Raw genomic sequence first — 21,394 nt, 5'->3', positions numbered from 1 at the left:
GAACTCCATCATTCAGTTCCAATTATGCTCAGCCTCTGCCATTTTTACAAACTCGTATTTACTCAGAAGTGAAATAACTGTGGAACTAATTTTTAAAAAAAGAAATTAAACAATTCTTTGTTCATTTCGCATTTCTGTACATTTAGAAGTGATTAGTTGTTCCTTCATTACTGGCAGGAATAAATCTAATATTTGCCAGTATAATTTATTTTAAATTGTCCTCCTGGAAGTATTTTTAAAACTTAATAATTAAATGGAAAGTTTGCATGAGAAAGTTATTGTCATTTCTTCCGTGTTTACTTTTTCCACTTCTGATCAATTAATACCGACTGTAGTAGATTTTTGAGTGAGACTTGGGAAGCTAATTCAGGGTGACACCTGGCCTTTTAAATGGGGGGGGGTCAAACCTGGGCTATCTGCACTCCATTGCAAGGTAGGCTCTACAAGGGCCTTTGGTGAGCTGCGGGCAGGTTCTGAGCGATTGAACTCTGTGCAAGTCTGCAAACAGTGGAGTGAGTGGCCAAGCATTCCTGTAAGGTCCAGTGTGGGGCTGAGGCCAGCGAGCTGGCCTGCACAAAGCTTCCCGCTCCCGGGCCCTTCCTGCGGAGGAAGAAGCTGGGCGCGAGGAGTGGGATCCCGGCCCACTTCCTGTCCGGCTGGCGGGAGCCGCCTCCTCCCTCCCGGAGCCGGAGTACAGGGCTTCCATTCCCGCGTCTCGGCGAGCGTGGCCCCCAGTGCATCCTGGCTGAAACCGCAACTCCGGGCGCGGCGCGAGGGTTAAGTGCGCCAGGCTCGCCCAGGGGGCGTGGTCGGCGGTGCTGGCCTGGGGCCTGGGGGGCGGGACGGACGGAGGACGGGGGCGTGGTCGGAGCGCGCGCCTTTGCGGCCGGGGAGGCGGGGCGGCCGGGAGAGGGGGCGTGGCCAGAGGCCCGCGCCTGTGCGGGCCCGGGCCGGGAGCGGGCTGTGGCCAGGGGCGGTTCCGGGCGGCAGGCCGGGGGCGGGGCGGCCGGAGGAAGGGGGCGGGGCCCGAAGTTGTTCCGCGCCGGGCAGCGGGGCTGGCGGACTGGGCCGGGCCGGAGAAGTTTTCGCTGCGGCTGCCGAGCGAGGGAGGGTGCGGGCCCCCGCCAGGCAGTGCACGCCCGCTGCCATGGCTTTCCGTAGGAGGACGAAAAGTTACCCGCTCTTCAGCCAGGAGTTCGTCATCCACAACCATGCAGACATCGGCTTCTGCTTGGTGCTCTGCGTCCTCATCGGGCTTATGTTCGAGGTGAGTAGAGCCGGGAGGGGTGCTGCAGGGACCGGCGGTCACATCTCCCGTGCACCGCGGTGAAGACACGGGTTCCCTGACTTCATCTGGGCTGGAGCGCGCCTGGCTGTCCCGCACGTTATCTGCACCTCTGGCTTTGTGCACTGTATCCACCCTGGCCTGGACCTAGGACAGTCCAGACAGCACCCCTAGCTCCTGGCTGTGCGGGCCGTGCCGTGCCATGCTTTGTCGCCCCCTTGGGCACCCACCATACCCGGCAGCTCTCTCTCTACATCTCTGAAACCCATGTCTGGCCTCGAACCAATTGCAGCCCTGCCTTCTTGGCCCCAGGATTGGGGTTTCCTTTCTGGCGTCCCGGTGCCAAGCTGGGAGACTCCCAGACCCGCGGTAATTGCACAATCCCCCCTCCTCCCAAGTAGGGGCTGCCAGATCTTGTAGGTTCTTCCACTGGGAGGGACCCTAGCCCTTCTCCACATCTCTTTGGCTTTTTGGGCGTTCTTCGTTCTAACCTCTGGAGCTTGGCTTGCTTCAGGTGTTCACATGTGGCCCTGGCTCCATCTCAGTGGGGGCCTTCTACTACCAGCCTCTCTTTAAATAAGACCTAAAGGGTTAGTTTGGAGATATCCTTTGGCGCTTTGGTCTGTCCCTGTAGATCGATGGGGGAATTAGACCCAGAACCGCAACCCCTTTGCAGGATCGAAGAGAGGTGAAAGGTGATTCTCTTGTAGCTGCAGGCCTGTGGGGTCGGAACAGAGAATGGGAGCCTAGATTCATCGGTGCGCTGGTGTAGGCCTGTCTGTGTAAAGCAAGGGATCAGAATCCAAGGGGCTGATGGTCCCTACTACAGAGTGAGGACAGTGATGGTACTTAAGAGTGGAAAGGACTGGAGTCAGAGTATGGGTTTGCTGTGATGTATACATACATACATACATACATACATACATACATACAATCTTGTCTCAAGAATGCCACGTGACGCCATATGTGACATTCCCTCCCTCTCACTGTAGTCTTGTTGTCCTGAAGCTCCTGTCCTCCTTGGTTAGATCGCTGATCTACATACACTCTGGGGGACATTAAGGCACTGTACCATTTAAAAGTTGCCGGACCATCCCTACAGCACCCGGTGTCACCCTTCTGTTCTGACACAGGTCCTCTTTGGCTCAGGGATCTACCCTCTAGCTGGGGATGTTCTTTTGGTGGCCAGGTCTGGGCTGGATGCATGGCCTTGGCCAGGCTGTGGCGTCTGTAGGAGAGAAGCGTTGACTGGGGTCCCCGCTCTTTTGATAATGCTGACAATACTCTCTTGCCTCCCCTACTGTCTCCCCTTGAGCTTCTGGAAGAGAATGTCTCCTTGAAGACCGACTGCAGCCTGTTTCCCCAATCATCGAAGAAGCCATAAAAACTGCCTTCCTTACAGTCATTGTAAAGTTTAAGGCTGAGGTTATGTTAGCAACAAAAACCATTCCTCCCTACCAATGAGAGAATAGGTTTCTTGCTCCTGGATCCTTCTTGTTATTATTTAACGTTAATGGCTTAACGAGAAGGCAGAGGACCTACTCTGCTTAGCATTTGCTTTATGTCTGTTTGCTGTCCTCCATTCTGAGAGGATTCTCAGTGCCATGCTCCAGTCTTTGGAGGATAGGGCTGGAATGATACATGTGTCAATCATAAACCTCACAGCCATGTGCTCTGCAGCTGGCTGCAGTCTCTGGCTTAGCCCGTGGTTCTCTGCTATCTCTAGTATTTGTTAAGATTTTTGGCTTTACTTGGCTTAGTGCTGTGCAAAAAGAGACACCTAGTGTTTGTACCCCTGACTCCTTTGTTCACTATCTCTAACCTTTCGGGAAGTCCTTTGCATTAGGCCTGTGGAATCTGCAAAGTGCAGGAATTGTCATTACTAGTACCTGATGGAAGAGAGAAAAAAAAAAAAAAAAAAAAAACAAGGTGCGGGGGGGGGGGGGGGGGGGGGGGGGAAGCCATTTTCCTTCAGGAATGGGCTTAGGGTTGTAGAACAGCTTTGGGGTGGATGCCAGCAGGCCCCCTCTTTTTCTGTAGTACTTTAGCCCTTTGGGACTTACAGGACAGATGTTTCTTCCTGCTGATGCTGGAGGAAGGGGGCCTTTCCCTGGAACCTCCACTATCAAAGATTCCTGGTCTGTGCCGAGTGTGTATGTAGTAGGTTGTCCTTGTCTGTTCCCACCTACTGATTGTAAAGAGATTGTGTGTGTGTGTGTGTGTGTGTGTGTGTGTGTGTTTGCGTGTGTTTGCACTGCGCACATACACATGTGGGCTTGCATGCGTGTGATCAGTTATCTTAGAACCCTGCCATCATTACTGAATGAGAAGAGAAACATCCTGGAAAGTAGGGGGCGAGGAGACACCTCAAAACCTAGCGTACAATGAAGTGAATGTTTCTGGGGTCTTTCCAAGGGTGGAGGTAGCATGGATGTGTGTTTGCAGGCAGACATACAGTAGGGATGTTTTTCTAAAGGTGAAGACAGAAGGAACTGTAGGGCAAGCTGGGAGGAAAATCGTTAGGCCCATGGATGTGTATCTTGGGCCAGGTTCCTTCATTCTGGAAGCTGAAGCAGCCAGGAGAACTGTATTTTAATTCATCGAATAGAATGTGACTAAAGTCTCCTGCCTAGTCTCTGCAGTTTCCTTTCCCCACTCCCCACACCCTAGCAATCCGTTTCCACCTTCCGTCACCTCTGCAGAGCACTCATGGGTTTAGATTTCCCTCTGAGGATCCCCAGGGCTTGGGTTCTGTCTTTGGGGAGATGTTGATGCCAAATTCCTTCCCTTGGGATCACTTCCTTTTGGGAGCACATGAAAGGCTGTCTGGCCCCTGTTCCCCCAAGCCATGCCCGGACGCACTTTTAGTTTAGTTTTGGGTTATCTTATTTCCAAGGCAGGGGCGGCTTCTTGCCCAGCCCAGGTTTTGTCCTGTCTTCTGTCTGTGTGGAGTAGAGCTGTTCTGTGCAGCCACTGCACTTGGCTAAAAAATGTCAGGAATGTGGAACTTTATTCCCCCCTCCTTCCTTTCCAGCTTTCTCTTTCTTAGCTTTGCTTCGGGAGAGCTGGTGCGAGGGGCACTTTTCTTCGCACAGTTAGGGCTTTCTTAGGCGGATTGTGGTTCTTCAGGGTTGCGCGTGGCCAGTTGGGATGTGTGTGTATAAGTCAGATGTGAAAGTAGCCACCCTCTCCCCTTCCCTTCTCGTCCAGTGCCTTGTGGTGCCACGTTTCCAAGCGAAACCGGCAGGGGAAGAGGAAAACTCTCTCATTAGCGAGTGGAGAGTGAGGAATAGGGGCGCCAGGAGGAGAGGAAGCAATTTCTGTGCCACCTTTACAACGTCGTCTCCAGACAGAGACTGGCTTCTTCTTCGGTTTCTGCAGCTGCAGGGCAGTGTTTCTGGGGTTCTGAGGGTCATTCGTAGGTTTCATGTTTGGTTTTTGTGTAGGCCAAGATGAGAGGAGTTTTGGGAATGGTAGCTGGTTTGGGCTTTTAAACTTATTTCTCAGGCAGGTGTAGCAGGTAGCTCCTTCCCCTCCCCCCCCCTCCCAGGAACTACTTTCTTCCCTGTTCCTGACCCCACGGGCGGCAGACTTGTCAGCAAGAAGTATTTACAGCACACGCAATGGGAGCCCATTGCAGGTGTCAGGAGTGTTTGGATGAGGAGGGTGAGGGATGGAGGCTTGTGGCACCAGTTCACACCAATGGACACACCTGTGGGTGCCATAGCCTGCAACCAGACAGCTTGCCCTGTCTCTTAATGGTAGGTGAAAAGGTAAGATATGCAGTGGGAAAAGGTTTCCCTGTTGTGCTCACAGGAGTGTGTACACACAGAAGTGTGTAAGGGCACATAGGAACACCTGTGGGCATCAGTTGGTTTTTTTTTTTTTTTTTTTTTTTTTTTAGCTTCTAGAGGATTTCACTTTATCAGCTTTTATGATCCCTGATTTTTTTGCCTCTACTCAGGGAGTTTGGGACACACTCTGCTGGGGATGCTAGAGGCCACCAGGAGGAGTCCCTCATCCTCATAGGCTTGCTTGGATTTCTGCTTGTGGCACTCAGAGATCTGAGGAAGGGAACAGAAGCTTGGTGTTTGGAGTTTCTCTTGATCAGGATTCCGGTTTAACCCTAGCCTATGGGATGAAAGGACATTCATTATTCGTTATTCTTCCCTTGGCAAAAGTGAAGGATGGTATTGGTCAGCTGGTGGAATTTTGACTAGGAGTGCAAGATGAAGACTAACATGTCAAAAGACCCCTCCCCATCCCCAGCACAGGGGCGCCCCCTGATGCTTCAACAGTCAAACTGCTCACTGTTGGCTCCTACTTCATTATTGGGTCTGAGGGTCTGCCTTCCGTCCTTAGACCTCTCACGGAGGGCCCTGGCTGGATGCCATTTTAGGGACGGCGTGTTTTGAGATGGATGCTTTTCTCCTCAATTCTCCCGCACCAGCCATCTAACATCTAAACGACTGTCCCTGACTCCCCTGATTTCCCTTTCCCCAAAGGGTCCTTGTGCTGTGACTGTGCCATTCACACACAACAGGTTTGCTCTCGGACGTTTGCCTTCTTGGAGCACGGGGTGTGGGTACCAGAGGGTCTTGGTGCTGCCAATGTCAGCATTGGAGCGATAAAGACTACAAGGAGACTACCCTGGAAGCTAAGTAGGTGTCCTCTTCTTTTGCTCTCTCTGATGTCTGGACCCTCAGTGGCTTATTTCTGAGAGTCACTCTCCAGGCTGGTCACAGTAGAGCGACTTAGTCCCGACTGTTTGTGGAATAACATGCGTTGCTATGGTGAAAGCTTCAGTCTGGCAGGCATGGACTCCCTTTTTTTTTTTTTTAAATCTGCTGTATCGTGGGCAGGGGCCCCAGAAATCATTCTGTGGCGTAGCTGATGTACCTCTCATTCCCGCCCTGATAAGTGATGAAGCCAGAGGTCTGATAAGAGCGGATTAGAATTCCCACTCGGCAGAAATGCTTTCTAATCGGTCACTGTGCTATTAGCTAGCTTTGGTGGGAAACTCTACTGATGCTATCTCTTAACCTTCTTATCCAGGGCTGTGTATCTGGTATCCATTGGTACCTAATGGTTAAAGAAAGGAGGGGTGGGGGAAAAGAAAACAGCAAAACTACAAATAGAGCTCCTCAACAGCTCTCCTCCTTTCACAGGCAGGCCTTTATCCTCCAAGTACTCGGTTACTTTGCTCTGATTTACCTCTGCTGTCTCAGATATCCTGCTGTGGAGGAGAACCAGACCTAGCTTAGGCACAGCTGGTCATGTTGTGAGCTAACTCTGTGGTTTCAAGAGCTTTGCAAAGGGGTTCTTCTGGATGGTTAAGTGCACATGGCTTTTCTTGCTTTTGAACAGAGGAAATGGAGCCAGATTGTGAGTTGGGGGTGCCAAGGCTTCTGGGCCCTCCGGCGAGTTTGTTGGAGCCCGGGGTTGTGAGGGGGGTTCTGCCTCTTGATGTCTTCTATCATTCGTCTGGAGGAACTGGCCTCATTTTGCATCTATGAAATGTTTTACTGGCTTCACCCTGTAATCGGGATGGTTTATGGGGGCTGTCATAGGCATCCTGGCAGGACAGATTTGGCCAATGACCATCTACTGTAAGTTAGAATCAGAGCCACAGTAAGAATTCAGCAATGTCTGCCTCACCTGTAGAACTCAGCTCTGATGCCCCCACGAGTGGATCTTCTGTGGAATGTAGCCACAGGCAGCTTTATTCTCCTTTGAATGGATGTGTTTATACCTGGAAGTAACATCTGTGGGCCGTTCCACTTGGAAGCCTTTCTGTCTAGAACGATCATTGAAATTCACATCTCCCTCAAGGAGACTACAGAAGAGTGACCCAAATGTTCGTGTCTGTCATATGTGAACACAGATGAATAGACAAGAGCATTACCCTGCCTGCCATTATCCAACATCTGTGTGAGATAAGAGGTTTCTGGTTGTAGTTTGCTCACTGACCTTATCATTGAGTTAATATTATGGTCATAGCTCAAGGGCACATCTATTTTATGAGTTTCTATTTTATGAGTTCATGACCTTAGAGGGCAACTTAAGAAATTATCTGCTGTTTACAGACAAGAAAAACAAGCCCAAACCCCCGAAGAGGTTGAGAGATTTGCCCCAGACAATTAAGGTAAATGTTTCACAAACCTGGAGCCACACCCAACCTATCTCTGGTGCATCTTCTGTATCTCTACCCTGAACTCTAGACTCTGTCTTTGAAGGCCAGTCTGTGTGTGTGAAGTCTTGAAAGGGGTATATGATGCCGGAGAGCGCTGGACCCATTCATTTGGCAGCTGCATATCAAATGGCTGAGCACCTGTGGTGTGCTCGTGTGAGTTCAGGGAATGCAGAGACGAAGAAGGCCAGGGTCTCGTCCTCAAAAAAGGTCACAGCGTGGTACCATAAAGCTGATGCACACAGCTGGCCACAGTGATACAGGCCAGTGAGCCCAGCTACTCAGGGGCCAAGTCCAGAATGTTAAGAGTTTAAAGCTAGCCTGGGCAGCATCGTGAGATACTGCCTTTAAAAAGCAGAACACGGGCTATGATGTAGCTCGTTGGTGGGATGCTTGCCTAGCATGCTCAAAGCGAAGCCCCCCCCCCCCACACACTCAAACTTGTGAACCACAGAGGTGGGGGCGGGGAGAAAGCTGTGGAAAAGAGTCAGGTCCTAAACTTGATGTGTGTGACAGGTGCAGCTTTAGGCTCTTGGGCACAGCCTCAAAGTGATGTGCTTGGTGGAGGAGTGTTTATTAAGAACTAAGCACCCTGGCGGTGGGCGTCAGGATTTGGAGGAGAAGGGCGAGAACTTGCCGGGCACATCTGGCACTCATACATCTGTTCCTACTTTGAGGCAGGTCATAGGGGCTGCTCTCAAAAATCCCATAGGTTTGGGGGCTTTACAAAACCGCAATTCTTTATCACCGTTTTAGAGTCTGAGTAAATCCTCGACCAAGGCTCTGGCAGACCTTGTTTTGGGGGAAGGTCTGTTTCCCGGCTTGTAGTGGCATATCTATGTCTTTACACAGCAGAGAGAAGGAAGGAAGGAAGGAAGGACGGAGAGGAGGGCTTGGTCTTTGGGGCCTCCCCATTAAGGGCACTAACCTCATTCATGAGAGCTTTGTGATTGTGATAAGTTTCCCCCCAAAGTCCTACCTCTAATGCTATCACACTGGGGATGGTTTTTCAGCCTAGGGATTTTTGGTGGCTGGCATAAAAATTTCTATATGTAACAGACTGTGTGGGTGAGTGGGAAGGGGTGTCCGTGTGAGCGTGCATGAGTGTGAATGCCAGGAGTCAACAGGAATGTCTTCTTCCTCCCTCTGTTACTCTCTACCTGTTTTTTTTTTTTTTTTTTTTTTTTTTTTTTTGAGTTAGGGTCTCTCACTGAGCCTACTGCTTAATGATTTGGCTAGCCTCACTGGCCAGAGAGTCCCAGGATCCACTTATTACAGTCACAGACACTTGCTTCCATGACCAGCTTTGATGTGGATGCTGAAGACCCAAGTTTAGGTCCCCCTGCCAGTGTGGCATGCAGGTTCCCGACAGACCTAATCACTCTAACCCATCACATGGGGTCCTTAAGATTTTTGTGTCCAGGACTGGAAATGGAAACGGGGATTTGCACATTGTAGGCAAGTGTTCCATCACTACCGTTACCCTTGGATTTTGTTGTTGATGTGGTTTTACACCCTGTAGCCTTGGTTGGCCTGGAACTTGCTTTGTGGAGCAGGCTGTCCTCCCACTCTAGAGGTCTGCCTGCCTCTGCCTCATGCCTGGCTCCCTGCTGATTTTTGTTTTTGTTTGTTTGTTTTGAGGTAGACTCTCAGTAGTAGCATGGCTGGCCTTAAACTCAAGGCTGTCCTCCTGTCTCAGGCTCCCAATGGCTGGAATTACAGGCATAATCCACCATTATCAGTGGGAAAGAACTTCCTAATAGAACTCCTGAATTCTATAGCAACAGAGTATTGCTTAACCAGGCCATTCCTCATCTTCATTATTAAGATTCTCTCCCAGGGAGTAGTTCTACTTTTTCTTTTCAGAGAATTTTTTTTTTTTTTAAAGAATTTTCTTTTCATTTTCTTTCTTTCTTCCTTCCTTCTTTCCTTCCTTCATTCCTTCCTTCCTTCTTTCCTTCCTTCCTTTCTTTTCTTTTTTCCAGGGGATTCTATAGAATGGTTCCCCATCAGTGAGAAGATATCTGTGGTTACTAAGGAGGGAGAGAGACAAGTCCTCCAAGACAGTGGGTAGACAGATGGGATTTATAGTGCTGTCTCCCCAGCCCTGCTGAGCTCTGCTCCATGAAGGGAGGGTGGCTTCAGTTAATCAGCACATCCTGGCTTCTGGGTAGTACCTAGAGTGGTGCTGGAATTTTCGCAAAGTGGGTGTTGAGTCAGCGAGAGTATGGCTCGTGATTAAAGGGGCCGCGATAACCTTAAGAGCAGTCTGGGGGCTCTTGGATATCTGGTCCTTGGGAAAGTGAGCTTCCCCTCCAGCATTTCTTAGAGTTCCACAGGAAACCCCAAGGTCTGCTCCACAATGCTCAACTTCCGGCTGAGACGAATCCCTCAGAACTTGGAACAGAGCTGAGCTTTTTGGACCCCGTACTTCTAGACTTTAGAGTGTGTTTTCAACGTGTACTTGGTGCATGACCTCCGTGGGCAAGGGGCAACTTGTTTGGGTGTCTGCTGTGTGAACTGACAAAGAATGTTTGATGGCTGATTCATTTATCTTTAGTGAGGGCAAAAAGTCCGACTTCCCCTCGGGAATGGATTTGTGGCTAGTGCCTTGTGGAGGCGGGCATCCGGGAGGTAGGTATGTGTGAGCTGCGGGACCTGGATTCTTCCTGTAACTTGCTGTGTGACCCTCACGGGACCCTTCTCTTCCCAGAGCTACACTGGCTTCATGGGGGTGAGGTGAGCGGGTGCGGGTGGATTGGCTGTCCTGTACCTCAGCTGCTGTGTCTTCCTACCCTGGGCCTGTGCAGCACGGGCAGAGGATGAGCGCAGGGCCCAGACTTGCAGGAAGGAAGAGGAAGGGGGATTGAAGGAGGAACCTGCCTCCCTGCACCCCCCGCAGATTGTGACATTTAGCTCGAGCAGCCCAGGGCGCCTCCGTTAGATTGAGAGCTTGCACTTCACTTTGGATTTCATTTTTGATTTGGGCTGGGATCAGTTTACCACTGAAGTCGGGGCTTGACGTCTAATTACAGTGTCGCAGAGCTCAGGCAGGGACAGAGAAGTCCATATTGGAAAGGAATGGAAGTCTGACCCCTCAGGTCTTCTCTGGGGTTGACCTGGGAGGAGTACAGAGTCCACAGCATGGTCCTTGCCTGGGCCGGCTGGCCTTTGCACTTTGCTCTGCCAGGTCAGGTATTGTCACCTCAGCTTTCTGGGTGTGCTCTGGGTCCTCAGTCTTAGAAAATTACTTTTCACATTTAACGATAGATAGGTGTGTGTGTATGTGTGTGTGCACACGCACGCCCCTCTCTCTGCTTTTTCTCTGCCCCTGCCCACATTGTGACCCCCCCCCCTCCAGTCTAGGATTCTATCTTGACCCTCTCACTCCGTCTCCCCTTTTCTACTCTAAGAGTGGCATGCTTTCTTCCGCACAGGCTTGGGAACAAATGCCACAAGAAAGGAATAGAGGTTTTGTTTTGTTTTTTGTTTTTTTTTTTTTTTTCTTTCTTTTTGAGATAGCCTCTCATTCTGGTCCATGCTAGCCTGAAACCTACTTCTGAGTTCTAGATTACAGATGTCCACCGCGGTCTGTTCACCGTGGTGCTCTGTGCATCGGGACTGATGTTCTTTGAATGTCAGCTTTCAAGTGGGAATTGGTCATTACATCTAACATTGGAAATACTACACTTTTGGGAACCAGTGATGTGGCTCCATGGCCCTTGCTACTGAGCCCGATTGACTTGAGTTCAGTCTCTGGGACACAAATTAGTAGAGAAAAATGACTCCTACAAGTTGTCCTCTTCCAATCAATAAATGTAATAACAAAATGAAATGCCGCATTTTTTATTAACCCCATGTCGTTCAGACTTGTGCCTATCAAAACAATAGCCTCTCAATTAGCTATCGTCATTCTTAACTGTATGTAAAATAATTTGAGACAGCAAGGAGAAACTCAGTTTTAGATAGAGACTATTTTGTTTATAGAGTATCCTCTTGGATGGTGCTGCTTTCTGACTTTGTTTCCATAGTAACAAGATAGGAAGAGGTCTTTGTGACCTGGCTCTGTTAGGAAACTGTTAGAGGCTATAGTTTAAAGAGGTCAAGGTCACAGACCACCAGAGTTTGCATTCTGCTCTAGCCCTGCCATATTGGTAAGTTATTTAACTTTTGTATGCTTCGGTTTCCTCATCTTTAACATAGGAGTTAACATACGTCATCTAGATGCTGGAAGTGTTAATATCAATACAGCACATAAAGTGAACTAGACACATAAAGTGTAAGAGCCTCGCAATACTGCTTATGTTATTACAGAAAGCAAAAACATTGATAACTCAGCTGTGTATAACCCCTTTTTGTGACTCTATCATCCGTCTGGAGTGAGCCAAGAAACAGGATGCAGGTCAGAGCTGATGATGACCTAAACCCTTGCAAGGAACTCCATACTCAGACTGCCATCCCGGTCCAGTTCACATCTTACCTGTACTTAGATTGAATATGTTTGTTGCTTGAGACTATGGTGGGGGTTGAACACAGGGTGTTGTGGATGCTAGCAAATTCTCTACCACCAAGCTAATGCCCTTTCTAAATACAAATAAATTTCATGTTTGCAGTTGGGTCTCACCCTCAAGGTATCCCATTACATATTTGCAAATATATTCCAAGTTCTGAAGAAAGAAAGAGCCTAGAATATTTCCCGAACGGCACACAGGCATAGGTTTTTACACATCCACAATAACTAACATTAGAGTTTGGGAACTAGAAATGGTCTTATTGGAAGTTAGACTGGCCAGGACTATTCATTTCTAGAATTCCTGGGAAGCACTAGTTTTATCACATTGAAATAAAAAGTAGGGCATTTCTGCTGCCCACTCCCTTGTCACCACCCCACCCCCAAATGTGAAAGAAACAGTTGTGGTTTCTGACCATGCTGCCTGGGAGATGTACTAATTAAGCACTGTTCGCCTCCTTGGCCTCTTTCTCCCTTCCCTCCCTAGCTTGAGGAGGGGAGTGTGATGTTACCTGTGGCCATGTTTCCCTGAGTTGCTTGAGTGGACATTTCTTCAGGTATGGCAATTATGGCTTGCCAGAATGTGATGGATCACGTATCATGCCTTTAGCGTTCAGCTGTTCCATAGCCAGGTGCAACTTGTCCAGTGTCACTAGCCTCAGGGAGGTGAGGCTGGAGTGAGCTGCTTCTTGTCCCTCATTCTGCAATGCTCATTCAATGCCATTTGTCTCGGGCAGGGTTTCTATTGCTGTGATAAAAACGCCAGGGCCAAAAACCAACTAGGGTAGGGAAGGGTTTATTTCATCTCTCAGCTGGTAGTCAGTCATCTAGGGAAGTCCGGGCAGAAACTCAAGGTGGGGACCTGAAGGCAGGAGCTGATGCCATGGAGGGGTGCTGCTTACTGGCTTGCTCCCGGTGACTTGCTCAGCCTGCTTTCTTGCACATCCCCAGGACCACCAGCCCAGGGGTGGTACACACAAAATACCAAAATGGCAGCTCAATGTGGAGGGTGAGATTGGACGTAGGGCCTGGGCAGGTGACTGTGGAACTGGTCCATGTGAGAACTTCCATTTGGGAAATCTTTCTGTGTCAACTTCTGGCCAGGAAGTAAGTTGTAGGAAGTAGAAGGGAGTCACATGACTTAGCTCTCTCTGGTGTTGAGTCTCCGCAGTATTTTCTGTACATTTTCTATGACCCAGGCTAGTAGCGAGGCACTGTATGGGGTGGACTTGTGCGGTTGGAACTGGGGACCGTACTGATACAGGGCTTGCCATTGAATGGGAATGTTTCTTCTCAAACATCCCTTGTTTTTCCCACCTTTGCCCCACACACCTGTCCCCTAATCTCTTTATCTCCTTTTCTGAGTCTGATTAACACCTGCTTCTCCTTTAATGCTCACCCCCCCCCCCCAGACCTCACCAAAATACCTCTGCTCAGGACTCTGCCCCGGCCTTCCTCTCATGGAATTCATTTTTCCTCTAGGCCATTTTTGCTGTTTCTTATTCACCCAGTTAGCCGAGCTTGGACTGAGTGTCTGCTGTCTACCAAGAGTTCTTGGGGCTGGAGATAAAACCCGAACGGAACAGATGGGGATGTGGGAAGGTTACTGCTATCTTGTGTATATAAGGTACAGTGACAGTAATGAAAGTGGCCCCACCCAAGTAGGTTATATATAAAAGGAGACATTTATCTTGGCCTAAAGCATGTTGGCTAGGCAGACTTGTTATGGATAGAGTGGGAAGTGATGGGCATCCAGATTCTCACAAATGTATACTTGGATATTTGTTACTGTTTAGAAAAGGGCCTTGCTTTGAAGTTGAAGCTGGCCTAGAACTCATAACCCTCCTCCCTCAGCCTCCCAACACTGGGATCACAGGTGTGTGTGCCATACCTGCTTTCAGTGTGTGTGTGTGTGTGTGTGTGTGTGTGTGTGTGAATGGATGTAGTGAAGGATGATGACTCGGCCGTATCTGAGATGCAGACCATAAAGACCCTTGACCTAAAGGCTGGATCTAGCTCTTGGCCTAGGTAATAGGGATCTCTGAGGAATGGAATGGCCGACCTGCGTTATGAACGGTAGGTTCTTGCACAGACCTCTCACACAGCGAGGGAAGCAATCGCTTTACTCATCACACCCCCAGCACTGCACCAATAGGAAGGTGGTGGGAATTTACCGAAGTGGTTCCGTGTACAGTAAAGCATGTATCTCTCGTGTTCTTTGTGTTACCGTTTCACACTTGTGTTTCCATGCTCTCAGGCAACCAGATGTGCTTGAGAACACTGGGAGATGCTGGTTACTTTACATCTACAAACAGAGAGCTTGCAGTCTTAGTGTTCGAAAGTGGGAGGGAGGGTTGCAATGGATACCATTTGGTAGTACGCTGATGACTCGAAACCAGAACTGCACCCCGGACACCTGTTTTCACCCAGCTCTTCTTCTCCACCGTCAAGAACCACTTTTGCTATTTTTGGTGTTTTCTTATTGAGTTGTTTACGACAGTGTAAGCTGCCCTAAAAATGTTATATGGGGCCAGCAAGACTGCTCAGTGAGTAAAGGTGCTTTCTACACAAGACTGGTGACCTCTGTTGGATCCCTGGAACCCCCTTTATGGAGAGAACTGACTCTACACACTTGTTCTCTGACTTCAATGTGGATGCCGTGGCACATGGGTTCACACGTATACCACACATACACATGCACACACAAAAATAATAATATTAATGAAAAAAATGTGATATCGATTCAGTGTATCAGTATCTGTGCCCTTATCTGTAAGTACATACATCGTTGCCTTCTTTGTGGTGTACAGCAAAACATAATTATCTAAGTTGGTTTGCACCTGGTGTTTCCTTGAAGGCCAGGAGGACTTCCTATCGGGGCAGAGACTCTTCTCGTTCATGTGTGAGGGTAGATAGTCTTCCGGTGTGCAGATTCACCTGCATGCATTCATTGAGTTCCCTTTTGATGGACGCGTGGGCTTGTTTCTAGCCTTTTGCTCCTATAAACAGTGCCACAGAGAATGTGTGGGCACATTGCTTCTGTGTGGAAACACCTCTGGGGGGGGGGTGTTCCCCAGAGATGGGGCAGCTGGGTTTGAGTATAACTGTAAATGTAGTTTTGAGAGATAGTGGCATACCCTCCACCCCCGTGTTTCCAGTACTATATGCATGTCCACTGGTCATTTAGCTACAGGACAATATACTATAGTGTAAGACACTGAAAGCTCTGCTGATTTCCACATTGAACTTGTCTGCTGTTACATTCATGATCTCCCGGTCTAGCACAGTCTTGAATATGTAACAACAACGGAATGGTGAATTTTTAAATAACATACAGCTTCATGCCTTCATGAGGGCTGTTCCTACTGAATTTCTTTGAAATTTTTTTAAAAAATACTTTCTTTATTCTTGAGAATTTCATACAAAATGAAATAAGATCATTATCCACCCCGTTTTCGTTCTCCAGTTCCATCCTGGCCCCCACTCAGCATGTCCCTCTCCCAACATCTCTTGAAAAATAACACACTGAGTTCAGTTAGTGCATGGTGTGGAGCCATCCACTGGAGCATTGGAAACTTAGGTGGTCACACTCCCACAAAAGAATGATTCCCCTCCCTACTCCAGCTCCACACAGCCCACCCCACCCTATCCCCTCCTGCGGAGTTTCTTGAAGATCTTCCTGTTGATTCCCTTGCTCAGCCCCTACCCACAAAGTCTCCCTTCAGGTCAAAGTCTTTTCCCTCTGCAGCTGTTTCTCCTTCCTCAGGCTCCTTTCCTGGAAAAAGCCTTGTTTTTTTCCCTGGGCTGTGTAGTAGCTCCTTCCTCAGCTCCAAGGTCCCCTGTGCTTCCCGTCTGATGACAACGTCTGAGTGACACCACTTTGCCCCATTTGACGGGAAGTTCTGGAAGGGTAGAAGTGTCTCAGTCTAGCAGTTGGCTGAACGTCCGACATCCTGGTTGCTCTTATGTGGAACTCAGCAATGGTGAAGTAGGATTACCAGTTAATAAATACCTTTTGGAAACTCTTGCCTGAATTTTAAATTATGGCACCAGCCCACCATTGATCTCCCGTTTTAATGTAAACAGCTCTGCGCTTCTTAGAGCGTTCACCAGGTTTTCGTGACCCACGTTATCACAGGCCAGAACATTTGCCTCATTCCCCAAAGAAATTTTGGCATTCATTTCTCATTGCTGCCTCTCACCCCTGTCACCACCCCAGAAAGCACTAATCTTTCTCTGGACTTGCCTATTCTGAACATTTTATATAAATGCAATCATGCAACATATGGCCTCCATGTCTGGCTTTTATTTAGCATAATGTTTTTGAGATTTATGCACACTGTTGCATGTATCAGTACCTCGTTCGTTTTGTGCCTGACTCTTCCATTGTATGGAGATACCATGTTTGCCTAACCCATAATGTCAGGTGATTGGCATGTGAATTGTTTCTGCTCTTTGAAAATTATGAATAATGCCGCTCTGAAGACGCCTTTGTAAGCATTTGTGTAGATAGCATGTGTTCAGGTCTCCTGAGTATATTCCTATGAATGGAATTGCTGGGTCAGTAAATTATTTCCGTGTAGGCAAGAAGCTAGGGTTGCAAGTATATTGAATAGTTTGTCCTTTTAATTCAAGAGATTTTTTTTTTTTTTATCTCCAAGCTAGTATTGAGTATATTGCCCGTTGTTCTACCTTCACACAACAGTTATTGAAGTTATATTTGATGAACTGTAGGACACTCATCTGTAATTCAAAGGCAGATGTCTGGGCTCATATGACACCACTTACGCTTCCCAGGCATGCTGTGCTTTGCTGACTCTGGAGATGACAAACACTTATCGTATCCTGATACCATAATTCATTTCAAGCCATCTAAATACCCATCTGTGTTGAGCCCCTCAGTAAATTATGGTTATAGCCATGCAAGGGGACACTATAGCTGTTTAAAACAGGATGAAACCATGCTTTATGTAATGGTGTGGACTGATACCTGTGAAAAGTATTGGCTCTATATTAACATGTATAATATCAGCCCATTTTAATACTAAAATTACATTTATGTGTGCAGAGGCAAAGTCAGGAAAGGTCGAAACAGACTGTCAACATTGATTTTATTTCTAGGCGGAAGACTAAAGAAGACTTTTTAGCTTTCATGTGTATGTTTCTTTCTTTAACCCCCACCCCCCAGTAGATGTGTATAGCTTTTAAAATGATTTTACGTCCCTCCCGGTTCTCTTTTGGGGAAACAAAACACTTCGAATAAAATCCTCTCGGAAGCACCAGGCATCAGTGTCAGATGTGGGCTCTGAGTGCCAGCTCGGTCTGGAGCCCATCCATTCACAGCAAACACAGGGTCTCACCAACTTCTTCCTAGAGGAGCCAGCTTCTAGATTAGCGCCTGCGGGAAGTCTTCCTGAGAGAGATTGGGGTTGGGATTGGCCCTCCGAGGATGGGGTTGTGTGTCTGTGGCAATCGACAGTTGTAGAACTGGAGGGTCACACACATGCATTGTGTGTGCTCCCACCTTGAGGAGCACTGTACTAAGACCTTTGCCCCATTCTCCCATCTGGTCTTTGCAGCCGTTCTAGGCTGTAGATATTATCACTGCAGTTAAACGCAGGGGTGAATGAAGGGTTACAAAGCGAAGTTGACCAGGGCCTCGCATTGCTCATAAATGCTAGAGCCAGAATTCAGAGCCACATGTCTGAATTCTCAGCACTGTCCTGTGCTCCATTTTAAACAGGAACCTGAAGCATGTAGCAGGCTGTGTCCTTGGCCCCGTTGACAACTCTATAAATTGGGTAGCAAATAGAGCTAAGGATTTTTTCCCAGAAACCTGTTGTTTCTGTTACATGCATGATTCTTTGCGAGTTCCCAGGACTGGCCATGGAGGTCTGGTAGGTTCTAGTCAGAGACATGTCATATAAATTTGTGGATTGCTTTGGGCTTTGGGGCTTTTGTTTTGAGACAGGCTTTCATGTAGCCCAGGCTGGCTTCAAACTTACTACACAGTTGAGGTACTGAGCTCCAAATCTTTTGCATCCCCCCCCAATTAGTGCTAATATGATAGGTGTTTATATTTTATTAAAGCAGCATTCAAGTCTTCTCAGACTGGAGTGACCATCTTTCTTGAAGTGGTACATGGTGGCTTCTGACAGGTTACATTTTGTAGGTGGCCTCTTTGTGGCTAGCAGGTGCCGGATTACTGAACAAGCCGAGTGACAGCACTTGCTCCAGTGGACAAATCTCAATAGGCAAGGGTGTCAGTTGGCACTGGTCTGGGTGGAAGTTGAAAGCCAGAGTTTGGGTAAGTGAGAGAGGGTAACTTGGTGTGTTTGGGCTGTATGTCATTTCTACCATTGTACATTTTATTGGATCTTCCTGCTGTAGGTCATGTGGAGACGAACCTGCTTGTGGTATTTAGTGTCCATAGATCGTGATTCATTGTTGATGAGTTGCTTAATTGATTTTTCCCCATAGATCCTAAATTCTACAATACCAGATTTCATTCAAGCAACCATTTCTTCCTCTTCCTCCTTCCCGTCCTCCGCTGTCATCCTCCTATGTATCAATATGTTCTTAAATAAGGAGATTGTAGGGAAAACATATCTAACGAAAAGTCAGCCATCTTAGCCATTTTGAGGTATAGTTACATAGTTCTGAGTGCAGCCACAGGGTACAGCCAGTCTCCAGGGCTGTTCTCATTGACATCTTAGGCATTTTTTGGGCACCTCCTGGGCAATGGTGAAGAAAGGCTTCCTGCCGGGTGTGATGGTGCACACTTGGAACCCCAACAGCTGGGAAACTGAGGTAGGAGGATTGCCATAGTTTGAGGGGAACCTAGGCTACATAGCAAGTTCCAGTCCAGTCTCAAACAGTAAGAAAATAATAATAATAATAATAATAATAATAATAATAATAATAATAATAAAACCCCAGAAATAAAAGATGCACTTCCACTCAATCTAGGGAGGATGGATCAGAAGCAGGATTAGAGTTGAGCATGGCCAGAGAGAGAGGTGAGTTGTGCCTTAAAGGGTGGGACCCTTGGGGACCCTCATCCAGGACTCTGGGCTACCTCTCTTCAGGTTCCCTGTCCCTCACCCTCTCAGTCTCTGGAGGAATTGCAGTCCGTGCTCTGTGGAGCCCTCAGGAGTAATGAGGGCTATCACCAAGTCTGCAGATTGGGCCTGTGTGATTGTCGGGAACTTTGCTCTGTACTGGTGTCCATGTGGCCTTTGGTGGGGGCAGGGCCGGGCAGGGCAGAAGGACACTTCTGCCAAAACCAGAACTTTATACCAAACCCCAAATCAACAGTTTGCCCAAATATAGTCTCTTGGACCTTCAGCCATGATGCTTAAGCTAAATATACTGTCTCTCTGCTTGGAGGGCCCAGCTTCCTCCAGGAATGACTGCTGTAATTATTATAAAGTGCCGCTTCTCAATTTGTCTTGGAAAAATGTCCATGGTGATGTGGCCCAAGTCTTAGGCAAGGGCCACGTGTAAGACTAAAGTAGATTAGAGAGGCTGGCTCCAGGTGGCATGTGGCTTTGTGCTTTTCCCCAGTGACCTCTCATCAGGGACAGACAGTGGTGACATTGTGTGGTGCACTGTGGGTGCTCCCAGGCAGAAGGAGGCTGTAACTATGGAGGCTGTCCTGGCAAACCCGTTCCCTAGGAGAGACAGACTTGAATCCCCATTGGTTTTCTCTGTGCTTATGCGCTTTGAGCCTCTAGTTTGTGTTGCAGACTCGCCTCTAACTCATGGCATTCTTCGTACCTATCTCAGGTGCTGAGAACTTAAGGCTGTGGTACCGAGCTTGGTCCTCGTTTTCGTACAGATTACATCCAATCTGGTTTTGCTGGTGTGTGTCCGCTCCTCCCGGACACACCCTTCACCCCCAACATTGATGTTCAGGCTACTGAAACTGGGCTGCGCAGCCTGAGGAGGTCTGCTTGGGGCTTCTCTGCGGTGGACTGGGCATCTGTTTTTTCCTGAGTCCCGGGGCCTGAGCCCCCATCTCAGGATGCCTCTTACAAGTGCTTTATACCTCAGAGTTACTCCTCACTGTTTCCCTTCTATGGGGATTGCGTGGCTTTGGCCTGCCGTCTTTCCCACGGGGAAATAACTCTGAGGTTAAATTGCATGGGGATCAGTTGCTTGGAGCATCTTATACTGACACACAACCTGACCACCACAATTTTTTTTTTTTATTTAAAATACAAGGGAGTTTTGCATTTTATAAGGTTATTAGTGTTAAGACGTTTTTGCTTTTTAATTATGACTTCTATAAACAGATTTCCTTAAGTTTTTACCTGCAGTTTAGGAGCAGTACTGCCACCCCGGGAGGAGGAAGGTGTTCAATGCATGAGCCCACGGGAGACATTTCCCATCCCCGCCACAGCAATCAGAAAAAGGTTCAGTTAGGCGGCTTCTTGATGGGAAAGGGAGGGAACAAAGTTTGGATTCTTGGCAGAGCCGTCTACTTGCAGAAAGGGAGAGATGTATGGGATGAGGGTGGGGTGAGCTGGCACGCAGGGAGGTGGGGAGAGATGTGAGGGGCAGCCGAGCAGCTGGGAAGAGTCTGGGAGACAGCATTCCCGCCTACTGGGAAGAAGGCTTTGATTTCTCCAAGTTCCCAAGAGTGACTCACAGGTGAAAACTGAGCATTCCAAACTGCTGTGTGGGGCTTGTACAAAAGCATCGAGAAAAAACCCAAGGTGGGCTAGCAGTGGAAACGTTTTTGTGTTGTTGTGGAAACAGATTTTGGGCCTTGAACTCCTGATCCTTCTGCCTCCGTCTCCACAGGGCTGAACTGGTTAGAGGCCTGCACCATCACATCTGGTTTCCTGTGGTGCTAGCTGGGGGGGATCAAGTGCTAGATAAGCATCCTACCAACTGAGGTACACCCACAGCCAAAAGGGAAACTTCTGAGATCCAGAGAGTAAGTGTGTAAGGTGGACAAAGGAAATGGCCTCTGGTAAATGTTAAGCTTTAAAAACAGGAATTGTGGGCCAGCAAGATGGCTCCTGCTCAGTGAGTAAAGGCACTTGCCACCAAGACTGGTGACATGAATTTGATCCCAGGAACTCACATGATAGAAGAAAAGAATTGACCTTACAAGTCTTACACACACACACACACACACACACACACACACAATAAATAAGTAAATAAATATGTATGTGTATATAACATTCTAAAACAATATAATTAGTATATTGATAATTCTATATCACATATATTAATATATTATTAATACTATTTTTTAGTTGCATGACATTATATACTATATATTATGTACGATTAACATGCTAATGTTAATAGTAGATAATGTTATATATTATGTATAACATATATATCATATAATGCCATATATCATTAATATATTAAAGTTACACATAATAAA

The 21,394-nt window shown here is 47.9% G+C and overlaps 1 protein-coding gene across 1 annotated transcript in view; it reads left to right on the top strand.

The window, feature by feature from the left end:
• The first annotated feature begins 1,025 nt into the window (after window positions 1-1,025).
• The window catches only part of Tram2 (translocation associated membrane protein 2), a 67,607-nt gene continuing 47,238 nt past the window's right edge, over window positions 1,026-21,394 (top strand). The window contains exon 1 of the mRNA XM_051204338.1: window positions 1,026-1,267. Within this exon, the coding sequence (XP_051060295.1) occupies window positions 1,148-1,267 (120 nt within the window). The 5' untranslated portion in view covers window positions 1,026-1,147. The remainder of the gene's footprint in view (window positions 1,268-21,394) is intronic.

Source organism: Phodopus roborovskii, unplaced genomic scaffold (genome assembly GCF_943737965.1).
Source record: "Phodopus roborovskii unplaced genomic scaffold, PHOROB, whole genome shotgun sequence".
NCBI classification, from domain to species: domain Eukaryota; kingdom Metazoa; phylum Chordata; class Mammalia; order Rodentia; family Cricetidae; genus Phodopus; species Phodopus roborovskii.
Note: the sequence above shows the minus strand (reverse complement) of the source record. Positions and strands in the feature narration are given on the sequence as shown.